General features: G+C 39.0%; 1 protein-coding gene across 1 annotated transcript in view; it reads right to left on the reverse strand.

Annotated features, from left to right (window-relative positions):
- Positions 1 to 222: 222 nt before the first annotated feature.
- The window catches only part of NWD2 (NACHT and WD repeat domain containing 2), a gene marked incomplete at both ends in the record, with an annotated part of 58179 nt that continues 36738 nt past the window's right edge, over positions 223 to 21663 (reverse strand). The window contains 4 exons of the mRNA XM_081998969.1: positions 223 to 4158; positions 5809 to 6398; positions 6701 to 6845; positions 8608 to 8811. Of these exons, the coding sequence (XP_081855095.1) occupies positions 223 to 4158; positions 5809 to 6398; positions 6701 to 6845; positions 8608 to 8811 (4875 nt within the window). The remainder of the gene's footprint in view (positions 4159 to 5808; positions 6399 to 6700; positions 6846 to 8607; positions 8812 to 21663) is intronic.

Here is a 21663-nt window from a genome sequence, read left to right on the forward strand (position 1 = left end):
CTGAACCTTGTATTCCGAAATTTAAAAAACCCTGCAGCCCATTTGCTTTATGTTTGCTTTTTTTGTTTACACAAATATAAGAATATTTGTCGAGGAAAAAACAGCTGGTCTGCCCTCTGCTGTTTGTCTGTCTTCCACAAAATGCACTGATTTTTATGTGAATTCAGAAGACAAATCTATGCATGTGTACTATTACTCAGATAAGTTAGTCCAGATGGTTTCTCAGTTGTCAGCAGCAAAACTGTGTCCTCTGCAATCTATGGCTGAGCATACTTTCTCATAGCAATAGTTGTGTTTTTTGGTTGGTGTTGCTTCACTCACCTCAGGCTCTGTAACAGTAATGGGGCTATCCCTTGCAAACACTTCCGTTGATTCCCTCCAAATGCAGTCTGCAGTCACTTTGAAGCTATAATTGTGACATTTTGGCCTAATCACTTGTGTTGTGTTGTTGAAAATCTGACGGCTGTTTGAAGTAGCAATTTTGATTTTCAGTGCAGCGTCAACTCGATCCACTACAGTGTAAGTACCTATACTTCCATCATCAAATCCAATAATAATATTTAAATGTCTCTGTGAGAGTGCAAGAAAAGTGGGAGTTTTATAAAGAGAACAGGCACCAATATTTTTGCCATCCGCCAGCCTCATTACTATTAAACTAGAGACTGCTCCATTGTCATCATCTTCTTCACTGCGAAAACAGATGTACACAAGATAGCGGCCATCCCGAGACAGCCTCTGCCGCCAGATGACACCTGGAGCATGAACCACACGAAGTTTTCCGCTGTATAAATCAAGCACATTGATGTTCTCATCACCACGGGTTATAATTCCTAGCTTCCCATTTGGGGATATCTCAAAGTCTTCCAAATTTTTTAAGAAATTGGTAGGCAATTGTACACGTCTGCAGATGACTTCCTCTGTTAGGCTCCAGATGTTCACAGTTTCAGTAGATGTTATGAATACTATAATATCTGGGCAGTCTGGTATCAGTTTAATATCCACAATGCTTGCACCATCATCACAGCAAAACTTCTTGGTTATACTACCTGTCCAGAGACTCACTGCCAACACTTTATTCTTCGCCATTCCAACTACGAATGTATTTGCAGTTGTTATAAATGCATTCTGTAAGGCAACTAAAATATTGCAAACCCTGTGTCCTGTAGCCAGTCGCCAAACTCTGGATGCATTTTGCTCACAGAGAGAGACTACAAATTGATCATTATGAGTAATCATTAGCTCTGAGATCTTTTGTCCGTTAATGCGAAAGATATTTTCACCACTAACCGTGTGCCATACATACTGGCTGCATTTATCATCTGATGTAATCATTATCTCTCCAGAAGAGGTCAGCACACAGTTTTCAACAATACCTTCGTGCTTGAACACAGCTTCAATAAATCCAGTGCTGAAGTTCCACTTATGGACAGAATCTGATCCGTCCAATGTATATATTAATTCACCTCTGGCTGGCAACACCAGTCTTTGGATAGGCTTGCCAGATTTGTCAATATTGGACATAGCAGTTATGATGTCTATATCCCAAATAGAAAGGACACCACTGGTGGATAAGGATAGCAGCATGTTATGATGATTTGATTTAATTAGCCTGACTATAGTTCCTGAGATTTCCTGTAAGCTTGCCATACACTGTCCTGTATCTCTTCTCCAAACAAAAATGGCTGAGGTATTTTCCATTGAAGCAATTATACAGTTGCCGTTTTTGGACAACACGGCAGATATAAAGCGCTCATTGTGTTTAGCTCTAAACTTTTCAGCCACCTTCCAAACACGAGGGTCAAGAAGTTCAATGCTGAGAGCCTTACAAATTAAAATTGCACTTTGGTCTTCAGAAAGCTCTATGCTGACAACTTCACTGTCTTCTCTCCTGCAATCAAAGTCATCCGTAAGCTGAGGATTCGCGATTTCCTCTGTATTCCAAACAGAGAGGCTACCCTTGTTGTCCACCATCACCATTTCTTGGGCTGTGTCCAGAATGAGAAGGAATTTCACAAATCCACCAGAAAATTCAGAGGTCACAGTGGCCAGCTTCTCTCCACTGCCTAAGTGAAAAATGGTCGCGGTGTTCAAATACTGACCACAGAACGCATAAACTCCATCCGGAGAACACTGCACACAGGTCACTTCATACCAGCAGTGGAAGTGATAAAGAGGCCAACCGTAAAGCAGATCTATTACAGTAACATCTTTGCTGGCCTCCAGCCAAGCAAGCGCGTGGTTGACTGATAATGTAAATCCATTTATAAAACTGGAGCCCCCCCCAATTCCACAATGTTTTGACCCCTTAATTTCTACCTCAGACAGAAGACAGGAATTTATGTTATCGTATATCAAAAGAGTATTTTTTGTTGTAGCCACTACAAGATACTTTTCATCATTAGTAAGCTTCATACCTAAGATAACAGATGGAGCTGTTGTAATCTGCCTTAATAACTGGCGGGTCTCTACATCCCAAGTGCTGATGGAGCCATTTTCTAAAGCAGCAATAATTGTGCTGGGATTAAAAGTAGGCAAGATCTCAGTGACATGCATGTAGCTGGATGACAGCGGCAGGCGCTCGGGGCTGTAAGTCACATCCATAGAGGAATGCAAAGGGACGATAGAACAGTATTTGGGTCCATCCTTGTCACATTCTAAGAGGAGATGTCTCAGTTTGGGCAATGAACTTACTACTGGGAGAAGCCTCTGCTGCAATTCAGCAGAGAGTGAACCTGGGTACTTTACTACTTTAAACTTTATACTGCGGAGGGTACTGGCCAGAAATTTCAGCTCCTTTTCTTGCGAGTAGGTGTAAGCCAGTTCTATGTCAGAAATTGCTTTATCAAATTGCCCTATCCTAATCATGGTGTACAGCCAGCTGAAGTTCATAATGACTCCGTACAGAAGATCATCTGTTCTTCCACATCTTGTCAAGTGATGAATAAGCTCTGTCATTTTTCTGTGATTGATAAAAAAGATATCAGGCTCTAATGGATTACACTGAAAGACCCATGGCTGATCAGGTGCCTGCCTGTCAAAAGCAGTCTGATCCATGCAGTGCTTTTCCTCCTCTCTCAGGCCTCTACTGTCACGGTCAGAAAAGCCATTCAAATATTGGTCATTGCTGTAAAAAGGTTTTCTTTGTCCACCTGACCAAACACCAAGGAAATACTCTGCCATGACTGTGTGCATTTCATGCAAATCTTCTTCATTGTGCAGGTACAATTTCTGGGCAATTAGTTGCAAGTGTCTATTTGCCCAAAGAAGCAGTGTTACGTTTTTCACCTGTCGCTCTATTAAGTATCCCTGTAAGCCCTCCTTAAGCCTTGCAATGTATATATATGGAATTCTCAGTGGGTTACTTTCTCTGACACTCTCACTCAGTTCATACATAACACTGTTGTCAAGGGCTAAAATATCTTCCAGTTCCATTTCACTCAGGCCAAATTTGGACATAGTGATGTAGCCAAGTGCTCTTGACAATAGTCTTGATCCACACTTGTTTTCAAGTGACCAAAATAACTGCTCTATGCTTTCATGGACAGTGACACAGAGGGAGGACTCATCCACATCTTTGTGAGATCTCCAGTTCCTGACCTCTCTGAAGGTTAAGTTCACAAACATAGGCAGTGTGCACTTGGAGAATGCTTCATTGACATAGATTTGTTGCCCTGATGTTACTTTTCTTTTAACTCGCAGCAGCTGATGTTTCAGTACTTGGCTGCACATCTTTCTGTCCCTTGCAGTCAATTCAATGTAGTTGTCTTCTTCATGAATAAGGCACCTCAGTTTTTGCAGGATCCCATGCTTGTTTGGCAGTGTTGACAAAATTATCCGTACTGAACGGGGAAGGTGAATGGGAAGCCACCAGAGTTTCCTACCATCATCGCTATCTGTTAGCTGTTCTAGGGCATCGAATATTATCACTAGTGGCCTGTGGAATGAAGACTCGTTCAAGAGATTGATGAACAAGTCCCGAAGGTCATGAATCTTTTTTGGGTAACTTTGTATGAGGCAACGATAGTTGACTGCTAATTGTTCACAAATGCTTTGAAGTATATTCTTCAGATCTGTACTTGTTTCAGTGGATCCCAAAAATCTTATAACCACCACAGGGTCAGAATCTGGTCCCATCTCTTCTTGCAACCAGGAGTAGGCCTATAATATAGAGCATAATTTACTTAGTATCTAAATGAAGCACAGTAACAGTTTGTAAGTAGTGATGAAAGTGAAACATCTAAAAATAAACATTTTAAAATGTTACTGGTTGAATGGAAATACTTTCACTGGCAAAGTTCAAGGCTGGTTTGATTTCTGTGCACTGAATGGAATTCATATCATATGTCATCTTTGTTTAGCACAGGTAATATCCCAAAACACTAAGATCCAGATCCACAAAAAGGCTTATGTCCAAGAGGGCATGAGTAGAATGTGGTCCATAAATCCCAGGGTACTCTTTGCAAAACCCATGTCTTGCTTCTGAAAGTCAGTAAGTAGATTCTCTTATTAATAAACTTCCTTAGACACTAAGCAATGCAATCCTTGGCCAGACATACCAGCTTGCCACATAAACTTGTTTAACATTGATTCCCAGCTGAGTATAAATGCACACCCTGATGGTTTCGGAGGGCAGGGATCAGAGTACAGATTGCCCTTTACCAGCCGGTTACCTTAATTCTTGGACCACAGGAGTATGCTCTGTCTTGGTGTGGCTGTGACTTTTGCTCTTACACACTGCTGCAAGGGGTAAAAAGTATCTCTTGCTGGTTTTTTGCTTAGCATACTCTAAGCGAGGGAGAAATGGGGCTTTAAATCCTCTCAGCCTGTGCAGGCTAACAGTTCTCCTACTTGCCAAGTCTTTTCACCTCACTTTAAGTTATTACAGAATTTTTTAAAAGAAAAGTGTAATCAAAGTCTCTAGGTTAACTTATGTACTCAGATCTGAAAGGACATCTTGAGTCGCAAATTCCAATTTCATGTATCCAACTAATGTGAATCTATAGGAAGTCACATTTGGGAAAGATACAGGATTTTAAACATTACTGTTCCCTTCTCCATTTCCTTCTGGCTGATATGGCTGTTTCTCAGCCCACCGTGCTAAATTCTGTGAGCACCCTGCAGGGAACTCAAAGTTGTGACTCTCAGCTGCAGAATCAGGCTTAGAGATGCCAGCTTGGTCTTTTTCTGCATCTGGTCCTGCCTTGCACAAAGTGTGTCATTCGTCTCCCTGTAGTACTCAGCTCAATTACTTAAAACAGCATATGGCAGATAAATAAGTACAGGTATTTTTGCAGGTTATTACATATTTGTAGCAAGTTTATTTGTAGCAAGTGTATTGGACTAATTCCAGAATAATTTCTGATGGGAAGATAAGATGGCATGACTTGGAAAGACGTGTATTTGTGAGTAAGACTAAAAACAGCATATGATGTTTAGATGGTTCCAGATACATAGGACCTCAGTGGAACAAGAGGGAAAGAGATCTTTCTAAAATACATGTTGTTAATTCAAAAATACATTTATTCCTGTTAGGTTTTTAAGAGCTCCGATAAAGTATTTTTGTTTTGGCTAAGCACATGACACAGACATGTTATTATTGAAAGGTAAGTCTTTTTCTGACTATGGGTACAATAATACTTCTTGTTATTTTTATTTTATGTATTGAGGGATGAGATCAGATCTGATAAAAGGAAGAGAAAATGAAGAATGAAAACTTGACAAAGTTGACAAACAGAAGAATGAAAACTAAGTTGGCCCTTACACACTAATGCTCCTAACATCACCATATTATGTAAAGTATTTATTTACCTTCTTTGCCACTTCGGCTAATAAAAGAGTTTTCCCTGTGCATGGTCCTCCGTATATGATAAGAGGGTTAATGTGTCCTATTTTGCTAGGTAGAACGTACTTGTGAATTATGTTTAATGCCTCACATCTGTATTCATAAAAAGTGGAGTACGTTTTACAAAGTGATGAGTGTTGAAGAACTTCATCATACAGCAAGTCTGTCTCGGTGTCAAAATTCTGCTGCACTGTTGCTTGGATTATATCAATCATGTCTTCATAAAACTGTTTACCAAGTCCTTCGATGTAATGGTTCTCCACTTCTTGGGAGTAGCCCAGTTTCATGTCACAGTGAGTGACGGACGTGTACACTCTCAGATTGGACGATGCAACGATGGTAGGAATGAATTCATCCCTGAGCTTGATCAGTTTCTCATGGGCTTCAGGATCTCGTAGAAACTTCCCAGCTCTATGTACCACATCCATGTATTTTCCCATCTCTGGAATTTTAACGAAACGCTCAATGTTGGCAATTTTCCGAATGTAGCAAACACACTTCTTTAGGAAAGCTGGTGTTTGTTTACCCAAGGCAAAATCAAGTTCATCTTCAATAGCTGAGGATGAAAAGTGAACAGAGTCTCTGTTATCTTTTGTTTATAAACAGTTCAAGAACATTCCCCCATCCCCAACATGCCGACTCTTAAATGATTGCATCCGTTTTCTGTGAAAAACAGAAAAAGCACAGAAAAATTGCTGGATGTTTTCGTATGCGTTTTGGTCTTAAGCAAGCACAATGAACACTTTTTTTTCTCTTCAATTATGAGAAATGCCAACAGAAATATATTTTCATGTTTGTGGAAAGGTTCATAGAAAAGGTAGTAAATGAATATCTAGAAATAGTTAGTCTGAACTTTACCAGAGGAAAGGTATCTCTTTGCTTGGCTGTGTTTCATTTTTCCTTTCTCATACAGCAATTTCACAGCAGTCTTAAAAATCTTCTTAATCTCTTCTGATATATCTTGCCATTTGTTCTCATTCATGGAGTTTGAAGAAGATTCCATCTTTTAAAAATATCCATAGTTAAACAGTAGCTCTAATACACACATCTACAACTTCAGAAAGTAAAAGTCTAATATTCAATGTCATAAATAACATGGTAACAGAGAAACGCATACACAATAAATAAATAAATAAATAAGAGTTAAACTTTTTATACTGCAGATAATCATAATGTATTCCATTTTAGAGGTATAAAATTTAGCTATTTTGAGTATTTTCTGAATTCCTACTGTAGGCAGCTAATGCAATATTTTTCGAGAATAAGATCAATAACACCTTTATGGAAGGAGCGTTTTGAGAACCAAGCCTGAAATAATGATAATAAAGCAGCAGTAATACTGATAAAATTATTGCTCCCTTAATGAGAAGTAATAATAGTAATAATTTAAACTTGGATCTCAAAAGTGAAAATGAGGTTTCTGCTACCTGTAATTAAGCACCTCGTATTAGGTACCATATTTGAAAAATGGGATTATATCCAACATTACGTTTGTTCATTCGTTGCTACAGTAACAGTAATCTTACTGTCATCAGAGAGGGACCCTAATATAAATTCACTAATCCTTTCAGATGGCAGCTCGCAGATGTCACGATAGAGGTTTCTCTAAGGCACGTGGTAGTCACTGCTGCATCACTTACTGCAGGTGAAATGTTTAAGGGGTCTCCAGTTTCCTGGAGGGTGAACAGCCTCTGGGATAAGCTCCCTAGCAATTCTTTCTTGACACATTCAGAGCTGTGTATCTTTTATTACTTTCTGCAAGTTTATGAGATGTAACTCTACGGTAGCTTTAAGTTATGAACATCTTTTTACTTACTCCTGTGCATCAGTAGCTTGAGGAAAGGTACAAAGTTTTAATAACAAAAAAGCCCATCTTTATTCAAAGGGATATTATGGGCATTAAGAAAATAATGCAAAGTTACAAAACTTGCTTTCTCCCTTGTGATCAATACTTCAGAATTAGCCACATTATACTGTCTTCAACTCATTAAAACTCTCTGTCTATGTTTTTCATGTTTTCAATGTTTTTTCATGCAACAGAAAACATTCTGCTACGTGATATGTGAATGCAGTATAATGGTTTAATTTAATTTAATTTTCTTGTATAATACACTATGCACTCAAAATGAAGTGAATACTCTGTTAAGGACTTCATTTTTTGTACACTGAAATCTGTCCTTGGGTGTATAGGATGTGTAGGAGGGTAGGACTGAGCCCTGGGTAATATACAGTTTTTACTGTTATCAATTAAAGACAAATGCCTGTTTTAAAAATTATAATTAATAGTCTTAAAAAAATCTTCTGTTAGAATACAGTTAACAAGTTAAATGTATGAGAGCTGACTCAGGACAGCACTAAGCACTTGTTTTGACTGTTAAAGAGCTTTCTTGTATGGGGATAGAAGGGAAAATGGGTATTTCCTCTGCAAATCCTGTTCATTGAAATCTAGCAAAAGCACAATACCAGGGCAGAAGAGCCTGAGCTCTCCCTGTTCCAGCATCAGGAAGGGAAGAGAAATCTGCACAACTGTCTCACTAGCCCCAACAGGCCATGAATAACTACAGTCCACTTGCTCTAGCTGTTATCAAAGAGTGCATCAATGCAGGAGTCATGATCCGTCGTGTTCCTTGGTGTTTTGCAGCTGCTTCCTTCACCGTGTGTGGGAAAGGAGCATCACAGCACCAGTTGCTCAGGTCTGGACAGGGCTATAGAAGCTAATTCAGAGATAGCAGCAAGAATTTTGTAAGGAGGTGACTATGACTTACCGTATTCTGGTAGTTCTTCAGCATTTCAGATTTTGGTCTGAGGTAATACGCTGGTGGCACTGCATTCTCATCCCTGCAGTACCACTCTTCTAAAATCCTTGTCTCTAGCTTGGCCTCTACAGCAGCATCCAGGATCATTTCAAATTCTGCTGACTCGACTTCCCCCGGTATTCTGATATTCCCGTACTTCTCTCCCAACAGGCCCTGTGTATTTGCAGGGAAGTAGGGATTAAATTTTTCTTTTTAGTCATGCAAAAACCCTCCTCAGGATCTGAATGTCATAAAAATCAGTGTGGTAATAGTTTAATGACTTTGAATTACTAGGAAGGGAAACAGATGCAGTGTAAGATGAATTACTGTTGAAGGTACGGTACTGAGCTGCATTCTACTATGATGACTTGGTAAAATTTCAAGTAGATGCATTGTCTTTCTTAATATTAACTTGTAATAAAGATACAAAGTCATTCACAAGAAGAAATTAAAAGATACCCAACATACTTTCTTAGCACAGTATTGACTCATGTATCATTGATTCCCAGTAGTCCCCGTTTGGCATTAATCTCACATGCAAAAGCGAATGTAGAAATCCTTTTCTCTGGACTCAGGATGAGGATGCATCTCTGGATTCTTTACCTCTTGGCTTTATTCTTAGCTTCCACAGTAATGGAACAGAAGATGTTATGTTCTGTTTGATGAAAACTCACATGATGTTATGTAGAGCTCATATGGGTATTATGTGGCTTATACCAGCAATACCAAGGATCAGTGTTGCAGAACCACAAGCTGCTTTGTGGTCTAATATTCCTTTGATGCAAAAATGTTCAATTGCCCTCGTAGCTGTCCATTGAATGAACAGTGGGGCAAGGGAGAATGTTTTTGATCAAATACCAAATAGAAATAGAAATTTTAATACTTAAATGCACATATTTAGTATATAGGCAAAGGTTTGTGGAAGTCACTTCTTAAACTGTGGCACAGGAGATTTTTCACCTTCAAAACTAAAGATTAAAATATTGCTTGACATGCTGTGAATATATTTTTTTGAATTTATTTCCATAATTTACTGTCCACAAATATTGTATAAAAAAAGGATTGGGAAAAACTTTATAAAAGATAGAGTTGCAGGACGTAGCTGCATTCTTCTGATGAAATTTTTCGAATTTGCTATCATCAGCTTAATTTTGCATTCAAATCTTGGTCCACAGAAGTCAGTGAGAACCCTCACTTCATTTAAAGTATGATTTTTTAATTTATTTCCTCATTTAAATATATTCAATAAAGATTTTGAGTTAATGAGGAGTACTTAATGTGGAGAAGAACCAACAGTATTAGCATCTTGATATGAATCAGAAACAACTCTTAGTAACGTAATGCTAATGCAAATACAGCACTACCCTAAAAATGTAAATGACCTTGTTTGTAAATAATAAAAATCTAATATTCATTATTTTTAAAGCACTTATCATAACGAGAAGCTGTTTTAAACTTTTCAGCTGTAACTAAACCCTGAAAATCAGTAACTGATGATGATGAAGCCTGCTTCACTGATTATAAAAGCATGAAGCTGCAGACCCCTTTTCTGAACCCAGTTGTGTTGGCAGAAGATACTCAAGCCACTCATCATGCTAGATGCTGTAGCCTCAGAGCACAGACGTCAGAGCAGTGCATTTGAACACTTCCTAGCCTCTTTCAGGCAAAACCACCTCGGTTAGCTCAGACCACAGCTCTCATTGTGTAAACTAACCTGGGTGATTTTGCCTGAAGCAGATTAGGAAGAGCTCATGAGCTATAGTGTTGGCTCTGATGGTGAGTGGTTGGCATCCTCCAACACAGGAGTAGTAACAAAGAGCTGGTGGACAAGAACAAGTCAATGTCTGTCCACTGCTTAGGAGAAATGTAGGAATCTAGGAATTGTGATAGTTCATATAGTCCAGGTTTCAGTCTCTAACAAGTCCCAGCACCCAAGTCCTTCAAGAAGATGCTCCAATAGAGAGGCATCTGGGGGAAAGACGGGTTTGCCTGGCTGCCCATTCATATCCCACAGTAGCTTCATTCAGGGTGCACATCAGGGAGTCTGAAGAAAGGAACAAACGTGTTCAGTAACTAGAATTAAATAATAATAATTTTAATTAAATGATCCAGTACTTTTATTACATGAACTTATTTTTTCTGTGTGAACATTCTAACTAGTAGCTCCCCTCATAGGGAGCTCTACGTTGCTTCACTACATGACATAACTGTGGAAAATTTCTAAGTTATTACTCTTCTGATCTATTCATGATTTTGGAATTCTGAAGCTGCAGAGGTTAAACAAAATATAGTATTATTTTCCTTCTTTATTCATAATAACTCATAATGAGCTAACAACTCATATCAGGCTGAACTGCAAGCCTTTGCACATTCAGACTGATGTAGAAATCTCATAAATTTCTCTCAGAGGAGCTTTGCTATGTAAATTTTGCAATTACTTTGTACAGCAATTATTACTTGAAATTCATTAGACTACACTTTTTCTGAATTTAAGTCCAGTGGATTCAATAGACAGTTGCCCAAGAAAAGATCAATAGCCGGGCTCTTCATTAACAATACTAAAATGTCAACATTAAAATGTCTGGTTTTAATCTACTGCATTTAATCAACTAAATTTGTTTTGGAATTATTCTGTGTGCTTTTCTGCTTCTCTGGTACAGTTTGTGCTGTTCTCTCTCCACCGTACTATAGGTAAATAACAAAAGGCAGTACTTTAAAATGAAAAGAGGGGTGTTTTTTTCTTGTATCATCTTATCTGTCATGGTAACAGACATTATGTAAACAATCCTGTATTAGGGATCATCCTCCTGCCTACTAGAGCAAAACACAATAAAAAGGAACTTTGACGTGATCAGAATACTAGAATCACTGGATGACTGTATCATGAGCTTTTAAATAGAATGGAGGCCTATGCAAATACTATTTGAAAGCCTTCACATTTTTAAAAATTGAATGTTAAACAGTAAAGGGCGTACATTTATCATGATGTACCTTGGTGCTCTAGATGACATTGCTAATATTTTGCTAGAAGTCTAGCATTAGTTGAGGGAAGAATAGACATACATAGAAGAGTAATCACACAGACAAAAGAGTGTCATCCTTTTGGGATGATGGCAGTGAGCATCCATAAAGCTTAATAAACAACAAAATAAGCCTTGTATCATTTTGCTTTGAGGTATTTCTCCTCTTCTTGTTTGGTTGTGGTTTATGGAAAAGTTTTAAGGTTAATCTTAGAAGATGACATATGCATAGTGCTAGGAAGAAAAGGAATGAGGACGTGTGGAGGAAAGAGAAGTCTGAGCAAATATACATTGCACTGCAAGGTGAAACTGAGTCTAGCTTACCGCTGACATCTAGTGTTCAGGAAAGCCTGAAGCTAACAGCTGTACCAAGAAAGGAACATATCAGTTGAACATCATGTATGGATCTAAATGTGCTAAGATGCTTAGTTTTAGAACTTAAAAAGTGGACATGGCAAAAAGGAAGCTGCAGAGGCCATGCCAGCACTCCACTGCCACATATTTTTTTTCCCTGAGAACTGCTCAGGGCACAGGGCTGTAACTGTGCCCACTGCACACCAGAAAAGTATGGTAGGAATTGTGGTAGTAGTCCTTTATATCAGGCTCAGAGCACATCTCTGAAACATGGCTGTGTTTAACTCGGGAAACTCACTTCATGTGGCTGGTGAGAGCAAAGACTCCATGTTTTAGCCCAAACTTAGACATTTCTGCAATTAAAGCAAAGTTAAGGAGCAGAAGAACAGTGATTCTGAGGGCACCTGTGGCACCTACTTGGTGAATATGTGCATTTAGAAATGCAATTAAATAAGTTAAGTGTCTTTGATGTTCTAATACTTGTAGAATTTGACAAGTAAACAAAGGGAACTAGAAATAGGAGCAGGATAGGGAATAAAAAGAACAGCACTGGAATGAAAAAGGGAATTGATTACACACATAGAACTGGCAAATGGTAAATACTGTGCTGAGCAGGTCTATCATTTAGAGCAGGGCAATCCCAGACACTGCCCTGTGGCTGTGTTCCTCTTAGTGCTCTAAGAGAAGTTAGATGAGGTTCTGGTATTAGTACCTGAGTCCGTGTAGCCATTTGAAAAATATTCTGGTAAAAAATTTTATGTGGTAGAAAACTCTTCACAGAGTCATTCCTGTGCTTTCTGATAACTCCAGACTAACCTCAATCTATAGCCCAGTTTCACTGGCCAGTTAACTGACGTATTGAAACACAATTTCTTTTAATTTTTCTGGAGAGGACAAAAGTGATTGACACTGTTTTTCTAAAGGACTGCAATACCACACCCCAATGCTGGAAGTAAGAGGCACGCTGAGTAAGTGCACCTGTTTTGTACTGACAGACTGATGCTCGAATGCTGGGTTACGTCACATGAACACACCAGGTTCCTGGGGAACAGTTCTTCACCTAAACACACCTTCCTCTTGATGCATGGCATGTTTTCCATTAACAGTAGTCACTAGTGAAAAAAAGACTAAGGACTATAAACAGACTATATGTGTTTGGTGAAACCCTAATAAACTATTTGTTTGTAAGGCTACATGCCAGCCTTAGGATAGGTGCATTTGCATGCACAGGCAAAAAACTACATCTTCCCATGCTTAGACACAGAGGTGAGGCTTGGAAGTACCTCCTTCTACCTGGTATTGGGGTATAGCCACCTCCCTTCCACTCTTTTGGTGACACTATGGTTAAATATATATCTGTCTGCCTAAGTGTAATCTATCAGGGTACAACAAAACCACTCAAACCTTGAGAGGCCTAAATGAGAAGCTCTGAATAGCACTTTTCCTCCAGGAGCTTCAGTGTCTGAACTGCATCCATGCCAGAGGCTTGCAGCAGCCTCTGGAAATGTGCCCCTCTCTCCATATTCCCTAGACATTAAAGTAAATGCAAATTTCTTCATAGAAAAAGGAAGAAAACTGAAGCAAAATAATTGAAAGAAAATATAATATCTCACAATCTTCATGTTGTTTCATACTGTATGCAAATAAGAATACTGTTGTTTCAGACCTTAATGAACAATATCACAGTACTCTACAGTAATAACCTAAAACTTCAATATGTGATAACAACATTGCAGCATTTTGATGATTATTATAGGAAATTATTTTTAAAAGGAACAGTAATATTTACACTATGCTCAGTACCAAGAGACAGTTTTATATGGAGACTCATGGGTCAAAATCTCCCACCTGATGAGTCATTTTCCTTTAATAGTAAAACAACAAATTAAAGATTCATTAGATTGAAGGTGATTGAATTGTTTAAAGCTACCAGGCTGGCAAATGTGTATAAAACCCTCAGCAACCATTTGTATCTAACAAAAATTTATAGAATTAGCACAGAGCAAATTCAGCAGTAGTCTTGTTAGCTTTGTTGAGCCTGAGGCTGAAGTTACTATTAAAAAATTACTCTTTAGATCCAGATGGGAAATATTTTTCCATCTGATTTTCTTTTTGGTGTGGAAAGATAATAAAATTATAGGCACAGTCACAATAATGACCAAAAGGAGGAAACTAACCAGATTTGATTTGGTATGATGTGTTCACAGTGGATCTCATGTTATTAGTTTAGACATCATCACTAAAATGTTCATGAACCCTAATACCATACCATATATTAATACAGAACAAGCTGAAATTTTAGGTATATTTAATTCCAACTGAGATAGATAGTTAGTGGTAATTTTAATAAAAACAAGCTGTCAAATAACAACAAGTTATATTCATTACTGATTGCTTTCATTAATGTTTTTTTTTTTTCTAAATTGTATGTTAACTTCTGCAAACCAAATAATTTGAAAAGTCAGATTTGTAAAGTTTTGTGAAGTGCTTTCAGATACTTGTCAACTTAAGAGCAACAATTTTTCTTCTGCTTTGCCAACACAGAAAGCTTCAGTCCCGGATTGCCAACTTTTGGAAGAATAAGCATTCAAGAAATCATCTTTGAAGATTATATCTAACCACAATTCATTTTTTAACATAAGATATCTCTGTGTCTCCAGAGCTAATCACCTCTTAAACAATTTGTTTTGCAAAATCCCTGAGAGGTTAAGAAGTATTATTGTCCCCATTCGACACAGGAAGTAGGTGCAGGGATTTAAGTCTGGGCAGGGCATCAGAGCTATGGCAGGTATGCAGTGGTTAGCTATGACTGGGTAGTGGAGGTTGTTGCTCCTAATTCTCAGGCCTGTCCTTGCTGGACAGCTCACTACTAAAGGAGGAAAGCCTTGCCCACTCATGAATTAGTTCCCGAGTGACTCACATTTCAGCCTGCTAAATTAATGTAAGCTTAAACTGGGGTAATTTATTCAAAGTAGAACAGCTCTATTAGGAGAGAGTGTTTCACATTACTGAAGGTGCAGTGAATGCTTCATGCTCCCAGCTGAAAATTGCCTGCAGGCACCCAACATCAGCATTCAGGTGCCACTGAGATGCACCAAGTGGTTCTTCAGCAGCTGCTTGACTTATAGGGACTTAAGTGCTCTTAAAATGCCTTGGGATGTTATGTTGTTCATCTGTTGTCAAGGGTTGGGAAATGCTGCTCCCACTGATGTCCCGGAGGTGTCATTCTATCATCCCCAAGGATGTGGGTATTATCCCCAACTGTGGATTGCAGTCTGGTAGAAACTCATGCCACGCCTCACCAGAAGGCCGTGAAGAGCAGGCTCATGGCTCATAATCTAAAGCAAGGCAGGTAATGAGGGAGCTTGCCCGTGGAGCAAGAGGCCTGTTGCAAAATCTCTTCTGAACTGGAAGAAGGACAAGTCTATGATCACTAGGTATATACCCTATTCATCAGGCTTCTGGGCATCAATGATTGGGTACCAGTAGCTTGTCAAAGCTCCTGCTAGCACAGCTTCCTCTCTGTATATGAAATCACATAGCTTTGTATAAGTAACTGAATATTAACCGTAGCAGGAACATGAACCTTATCTTTCCACAGTCTGCATGACTGCCCTAACCAAGGGCTATGAAGTCAGTCCTCTGGATCCCTGCCTCTCCTGTGGTCACTTGTTCTTTGCTGCCTTCTGTGAATCCTGGGGTTAGAGATCTAACTCCCTGCTTCTTCAGCCTGAGCTTCTAGGCTTCCTTCCTCTTGTAGTTAAATCTTTCTTATGAAATAAAAACTTTTTTCCTCTTCAGAACCATACAATTCAGTCAAATAGCCATTTTGCTCAGAGAAATGTGTTTTTTGCACTATGGCTTACCGTGATGTTAATATATCAATTAGCTGGTAAAAACTATGTTACTCAGTAGTAATCAGACTGCTATAGACAAAAAAGACACATAAAGAAAAAATACAAGTAAAAGACTAACATTTCCATTTAACACCAGTTTTAAAAGACCTCAAACTTCTTCTAAATATTTTGCCTAAAAAGCATACTTATTATAATCCGATGCTAATACCCACCAATTTCTTTCAATTGATATATATGTATGTATGAATTAAAGGCAGAATCACTTCAGCATAGCTACAAGAAATGCTCCATTATTTTCAAATCTTGCTTTTTGTATGTATACGGGCTACATTCTGTGTCCCGTCTTTCATATTGAATTTGGAGGTGGTAACACAGTGCATTTGCATGTGCAAACCTGCCTAGGTGGCACATTCAAGTCAGGGAAGGCACACAGAATTTGTAACATATGGATGTATTTGCCCTCCTAGTCTGCAAAAATGCGGGCTTAACATACAGGTAAATCATGTCTTGAAGATCTGGAACAAATGTTCAGGATACCAGTTTTTAAGGGCCTTTTGTTTAACATCCCATTCAAAGAAATTTAGTGCAACTATAGGTCTTTTTGGTTTGTTGCCAGTATACTGTAACTCTATTGCAACAGTATCCTACAGAAATTACTTATGCAATATAAGATATTCAGGTGCAGCCAGAGAGATTTCGGGGAAAAAACCCCCAACAAAATAACAGGAATACCTGGAATCTTATTTCTGAAAAATAAATATGATTTGAATTGAAAATGAGAATTTACTACCAGAAACAAACAGAAAAGGATATCCTATATATTCTTTTTTTAATTCCTTAAGGAAACAATAACCAATTCTTCTCAAACTCAAGGCAAAAATGCTAATGGCTAAACAACAGCGAATCACCTGACCTGAAACCAGAAAAGTATATTTACTTAAATTGATTTTCAATGCACTAATGATTTCCGTAGAAGAAAAACAAATACATGAATTAATTGAAAATCTCAATGGAGTATATATGTTAACTGCTTGTTAAGGCAAACTCCAAGTCATTAAACTGAACTGAACTGAAGTGAGCAACTAAAACCAAGATGGAGAAAGCTGGAATAACGCACTTAAATCTAAACCAAGCTTTATGAAGCTGGAGTTCCAGAGTAGCTGGTGCCCAAGAGATGTCCTGAAAATAGCTGCCTATACTCCTTTTTTTTTTTTTCCTTCTAGCTGCAATGTGTAACGGAATGAGGACCTCCTGATACGTGCAGAGAGGGAATATTCTTCAATTAAATACATTTGACTGCTTTTCTTGCCTATTCGTTGTAGTGATCAAAGGACAAAAGTTATGTTGCACTGAAATTAAGTCTCCCAAAAATACTTCCATTAGAAATAAAAATATGAAAAAAAGCCCAAACAAGTTGTAATCTGTGATTTCTAGGATGTACAGGTCAAAGTGACTTCAGAAAAACATTTTTCTTCTACTGCCAGCAGTTGTAAGGCAGTGCAACTTAGCAGACAGAACATCAGAGCTCCTGCAGATCTCTTCAATATTCTTTCCACTTCTGCTTCATCTCAGTGTGGAAACTGGTAACATTCTGATGCTTTTGTCACTGCTGCAAATTGCCTATCTATAAAATGAGGCTAATGATAGCTTGCAAAATAAGGATTTCTATTTTGAGTGTTGATATGTAATGACTCTTGTGTATTTATGTATCAGCAGGGATGGGACTGTTGCTTTACATTGTTTGTCCTGTTTAGTTTGTAAGGGAAAAATGATACCATTAAGCAGTATCAAACATTTTCATTTGATTTTTCTCCATACCTAGGGGCCCATGTAAACCTCATGAGGTTCAACAAGGCCAAGTGCAGGGTCCTGCACCTGGGTTGAAGAAAGCCCCAGAATCCATACACGCTGGGGGATGAAGGGATTGAGAGCAGCCCTGCTGAGAAGGACTTGGGGCACTGCTGGATGGAAAGCTGGGCATGAGCTGGCAATGTGCGCTCGCAGCCCAGAAGGCCAACTGTATCCTGCGCAGCATCATAAGAAGTGTGGCCAGCAGGTCGAGGGAGGTGATTCTGCCCCTCTACTCTGCTCTGGTCCCACCTGCGTCCAGCTCTGGAGCCCTCAGCACCGGAAAGACATGGACCTGTTGGAGCGGGTCCAGAGGAGGCCACAAAAATGATCAGAGGCATGGAACACCTCTCCTGTGAGGATAGGCTGAGAGAGTTGGGGTTGTTCAGCCTGGAGATGAGGAGGCTCCAGGGAGACCTTACTGCACGCTTCCAGTACTTAAAGGGGGCTTGTAAGAAAGATGGGGACAGACTTTTTAGCAGGGCCTGTAGCGACAGGACAAGGGGTAATGGTTTTAAACTAAAAGAGGGTAGATTTCCACTAGATATAAGGAGGAAATTTTTCACAATGAGGGTGGTGAAACACTGGCACATGTTGCCCAGAGAGGTGGTGGATGCCCCATCCCTGGCAACATTCCAGGTCAGGTCGGACTGGGCTCTGAGCAACCTGATCTAGTTGAAGATGTCCCTGCTCATTGCAGGGGGGTTGGACTAGATGACCCTTAAAGGTCCCTTCCAACCCAAAGATTCTATGATTCTCTGATAATAAGAGTGTCCATACCTCAACCCTTTGGTTGAAGCTTACAGGTAAATAGATTTAGTTTTAGAACTTCAGCTGACTGCACAAAACATAAAATAAGAAATATAATTTTAACTGAAATTACTGAAGTGAACAGAAAACTGAAGGCATAATAAGGACATTTCTGTGATGAAAAATAATATTTTTTTCCCCCACCTGCCTGGATATGCATTTATGTTCCTAGACTTAAGAAATATTGCTGTGTGTTGTTTCACAGAGCCATGCCCTAATTTCTCTCTTACTTTTTCCTCTGGAGGCACTGCAGAAGTACACTGCGGGGGGCTATAAGTATTTCAGCAACTTGAGATGGGTATTGGTTTCAGTTCCATGAAAAACAAAAGAGGGCTGTTGAACTACCTTTCAAAAAAACTGACTGGAATTGGGACTGGACGGATGAAGTGTAAGTGCTGAAGTCTTTTGCTGTGAGTAATGCTCCTGACATCAAGTGTAAGACGAAAATGATGGTGGAGTTACTTGATGCTTAGCCTGTCTTTCAGAAAATTAAAGAGAGCAGCTGAATCCAGCTATAAATGAACCAATTCCCTCAACTCTGAACTTTACCCCCAGAGCAATATTTTTAAATCTCAAAGCTTTTCCCTAGTGGTAGTGAGATACGAAACAATGATGAGTAATTTCTCAGGGCATAGTAGGTAGGAGCTAACAGTCCATTGTGCAGAGTGAATCTGCTTCCTCAGAAGAAATTCATGACCTACTTCCCTGATATACTTTGCTTCATCAGAACTCTCCTTCCTCCTGGCTCTGAAAGTATCAGTGGTCATCTTCGTCCACACTCTTTCTCCTGTCTGGTACATGATCATGAAGCACCACTTTAGTTCATTTTGTTGCCTTTTCCTTCATCATTTATCATTGCTGGGTCTTTGCTATCCCTGAGCATGGGTGTAGGTGAGAAAATCAGTCAAAAAGAATAAAATTAGGAGGGAGGTCTGTGAATAAAGGTAGGGTAGAGGAAGGACTGGAGAAGATTTTGCCTACCTTTGGCTATAGATTTGAGCTGCTCACTCACTCAGATTCTCCTCCAAACAAATGCATCATTCTCACTTTGCTCTTTTTTTGAAATTAGGTGGGAGATTTCCTGACAGGCATGTACATTTTTCCTCTCACATAAAGCTCAGGACCTTGCAGGTAACTCCTACTGCAGTCCAGATTTCTGTCAACTCTCTGACAGGTCCTGTAACACTTTATAACAGTGGAGCTGGGTAGAAAAACAAACTACAAGGGCTAGACTTAATAAAAAACTTTAGCACCCAGTCCAGACTGAAGTCAATAACGTCTGTGGAAATCACTACTATGCTTTCTGCAGGGACTGGGAAACATAGCCTTCCTGGAAACAGCAAGGAGATCAATGTTGTCTTTTAGAAGAGGGCATGATGGTGTAACCTCTCCTGCTTTGTAAAATAATCACAACACTCACCCAAGCAGGGCAGAACAGTGAAAGGGTTTGAAATCCAGTTTTGCATCTCACAGGCGAAGTCTGGCTAATGGAGAAAAGCTTCTCCTACTGTTCCTGTTTAATGTGCCTTACTGAGCATCCAGGGATACAGGCATCACGATGTCAGAAAGGAAAAAGATACTCTGAGCCTATCAGTGTAGTCAGCTGGGAGGACAGGGCACTGGCTTCTGGGCACCAATCCCAGGAGTTAAAAACTAGGACTGTCCTGCATCCTTACTGTCCTCTTTGGTATACTCCATATGTAAGAAAGGATGCTGCCTCATGCTGCAGCCATGCACCCTCTAAAAAGAAGGGGCCATATCTTTGTGTTCTGGAAAATATGCTCTTGCTAGTGTTTATCAAAAGGACTGCTTAGTTTCTAAATTCCCAAATTGGGATGGTATTTAAGTGATAAATGATGAGCCAAAGACCTTAGATCAAGGTAATGTTGAGCATGGCAGGAAGAGATGAATTAGGCACCTAAGGGATTAACAGAGATGCATCTAGTCTGTAGTCACCACAAACCGCAGCAACTGAGGTGTTTTCAGGACTGCAAATCCTATCCAAATCCTACTGTAAGCACATACACATACTCTTTATTGGAAATAGACCTATATATTTATGCTTTTCTGTAGCATAATTATGCTGTATTTCTCAGTAACATATATAGCCACTATGAAGGTATTAGAAAGTGTTAATTAACGAGCATTATCAGAGGCAGAAATCACTGATGGTATAACAGAGATTTTAACACCCCTCCCGACTTTAGGAAAACTGAAGCTAGTTGTAACATCATATGAGATTTCACTGCAAATTTCCTTCTGTAGCTTTTTTTCCCCTTCTTATTAGAGCAAAACAGATTGGTATTCATTGAATCTACAAATGAAACCCTAATTTTGTAATTAAATGTCAAGGAAATGATTTCACAACTTGCATAGAACAATACAATCCCCAGGAGCCTGATATAAGCCATGACTGTGTAGTGTGTAGTGAAGCACCTAAAGCACCATTAATAAACATATTTTGCAGGGTTATAAAATAAGGGAAGGCCCAAAGGAAAATTTTTAGTATAAGGGACATTAGCTCTAGCAGATTATAATGCCACCTCTCTACAGCACCTAGAATGCAGTGTTTATCACAGTATGCAAAACAAGTAGCACAATGTAACAAAATCTGCTTTGCAAGTACATGTGGAATGCCCTATATTATTTATTTTGACTAGTTCCTGGATTTTGATGACTTTTATTTGATTTCTGTATCCTTATGTGCCAATTGTAACAAAGCATTCTTTTCTTGAAGCCAGCTGGCATAGGTTTCAGGGCTTCCAATTTGGTACAGTTGGTGGCTAGTACTCTCTGAACAGTTGGATACTTTATCAATCTAGTCCGTCAAAGATGAAAAGAAATTATTAGATAATTAAGACACACATATAGAAAGAGTGTAATATTCCTTCCCCAACAATGCTAGCAGCATGATGGCCCAGTAAACTTAAGAGTGATGTGGAAGTATCAGTCCCTTCTGCATGTTCTTAAATTATTTGCATGTGTTACCTATTTTTCACATGCTTGGAGGGGAAAAAAACCATTTTTTTTGGTTTATTAAATTATTATAAATTTGTAGGAGGCTAGAAAGACAGTAGCATAGTTGCAGAATGAAAAGAACTAGTTCCTGTGAAAGGAACTAATAATCTAAACTGTAA

Source organism: Phaethon aethereus (genome assembly GCF_964289735.1).
Source record: "Phaethon aethereus genome assembly, chromosome: 4".
NCBI classification, from domain to species: Eukaryota; Metazoa; Chordata; class Aves; order Phaethontiformes; family Phaethontidae; genus Phaethon; species Phaethon aethereus.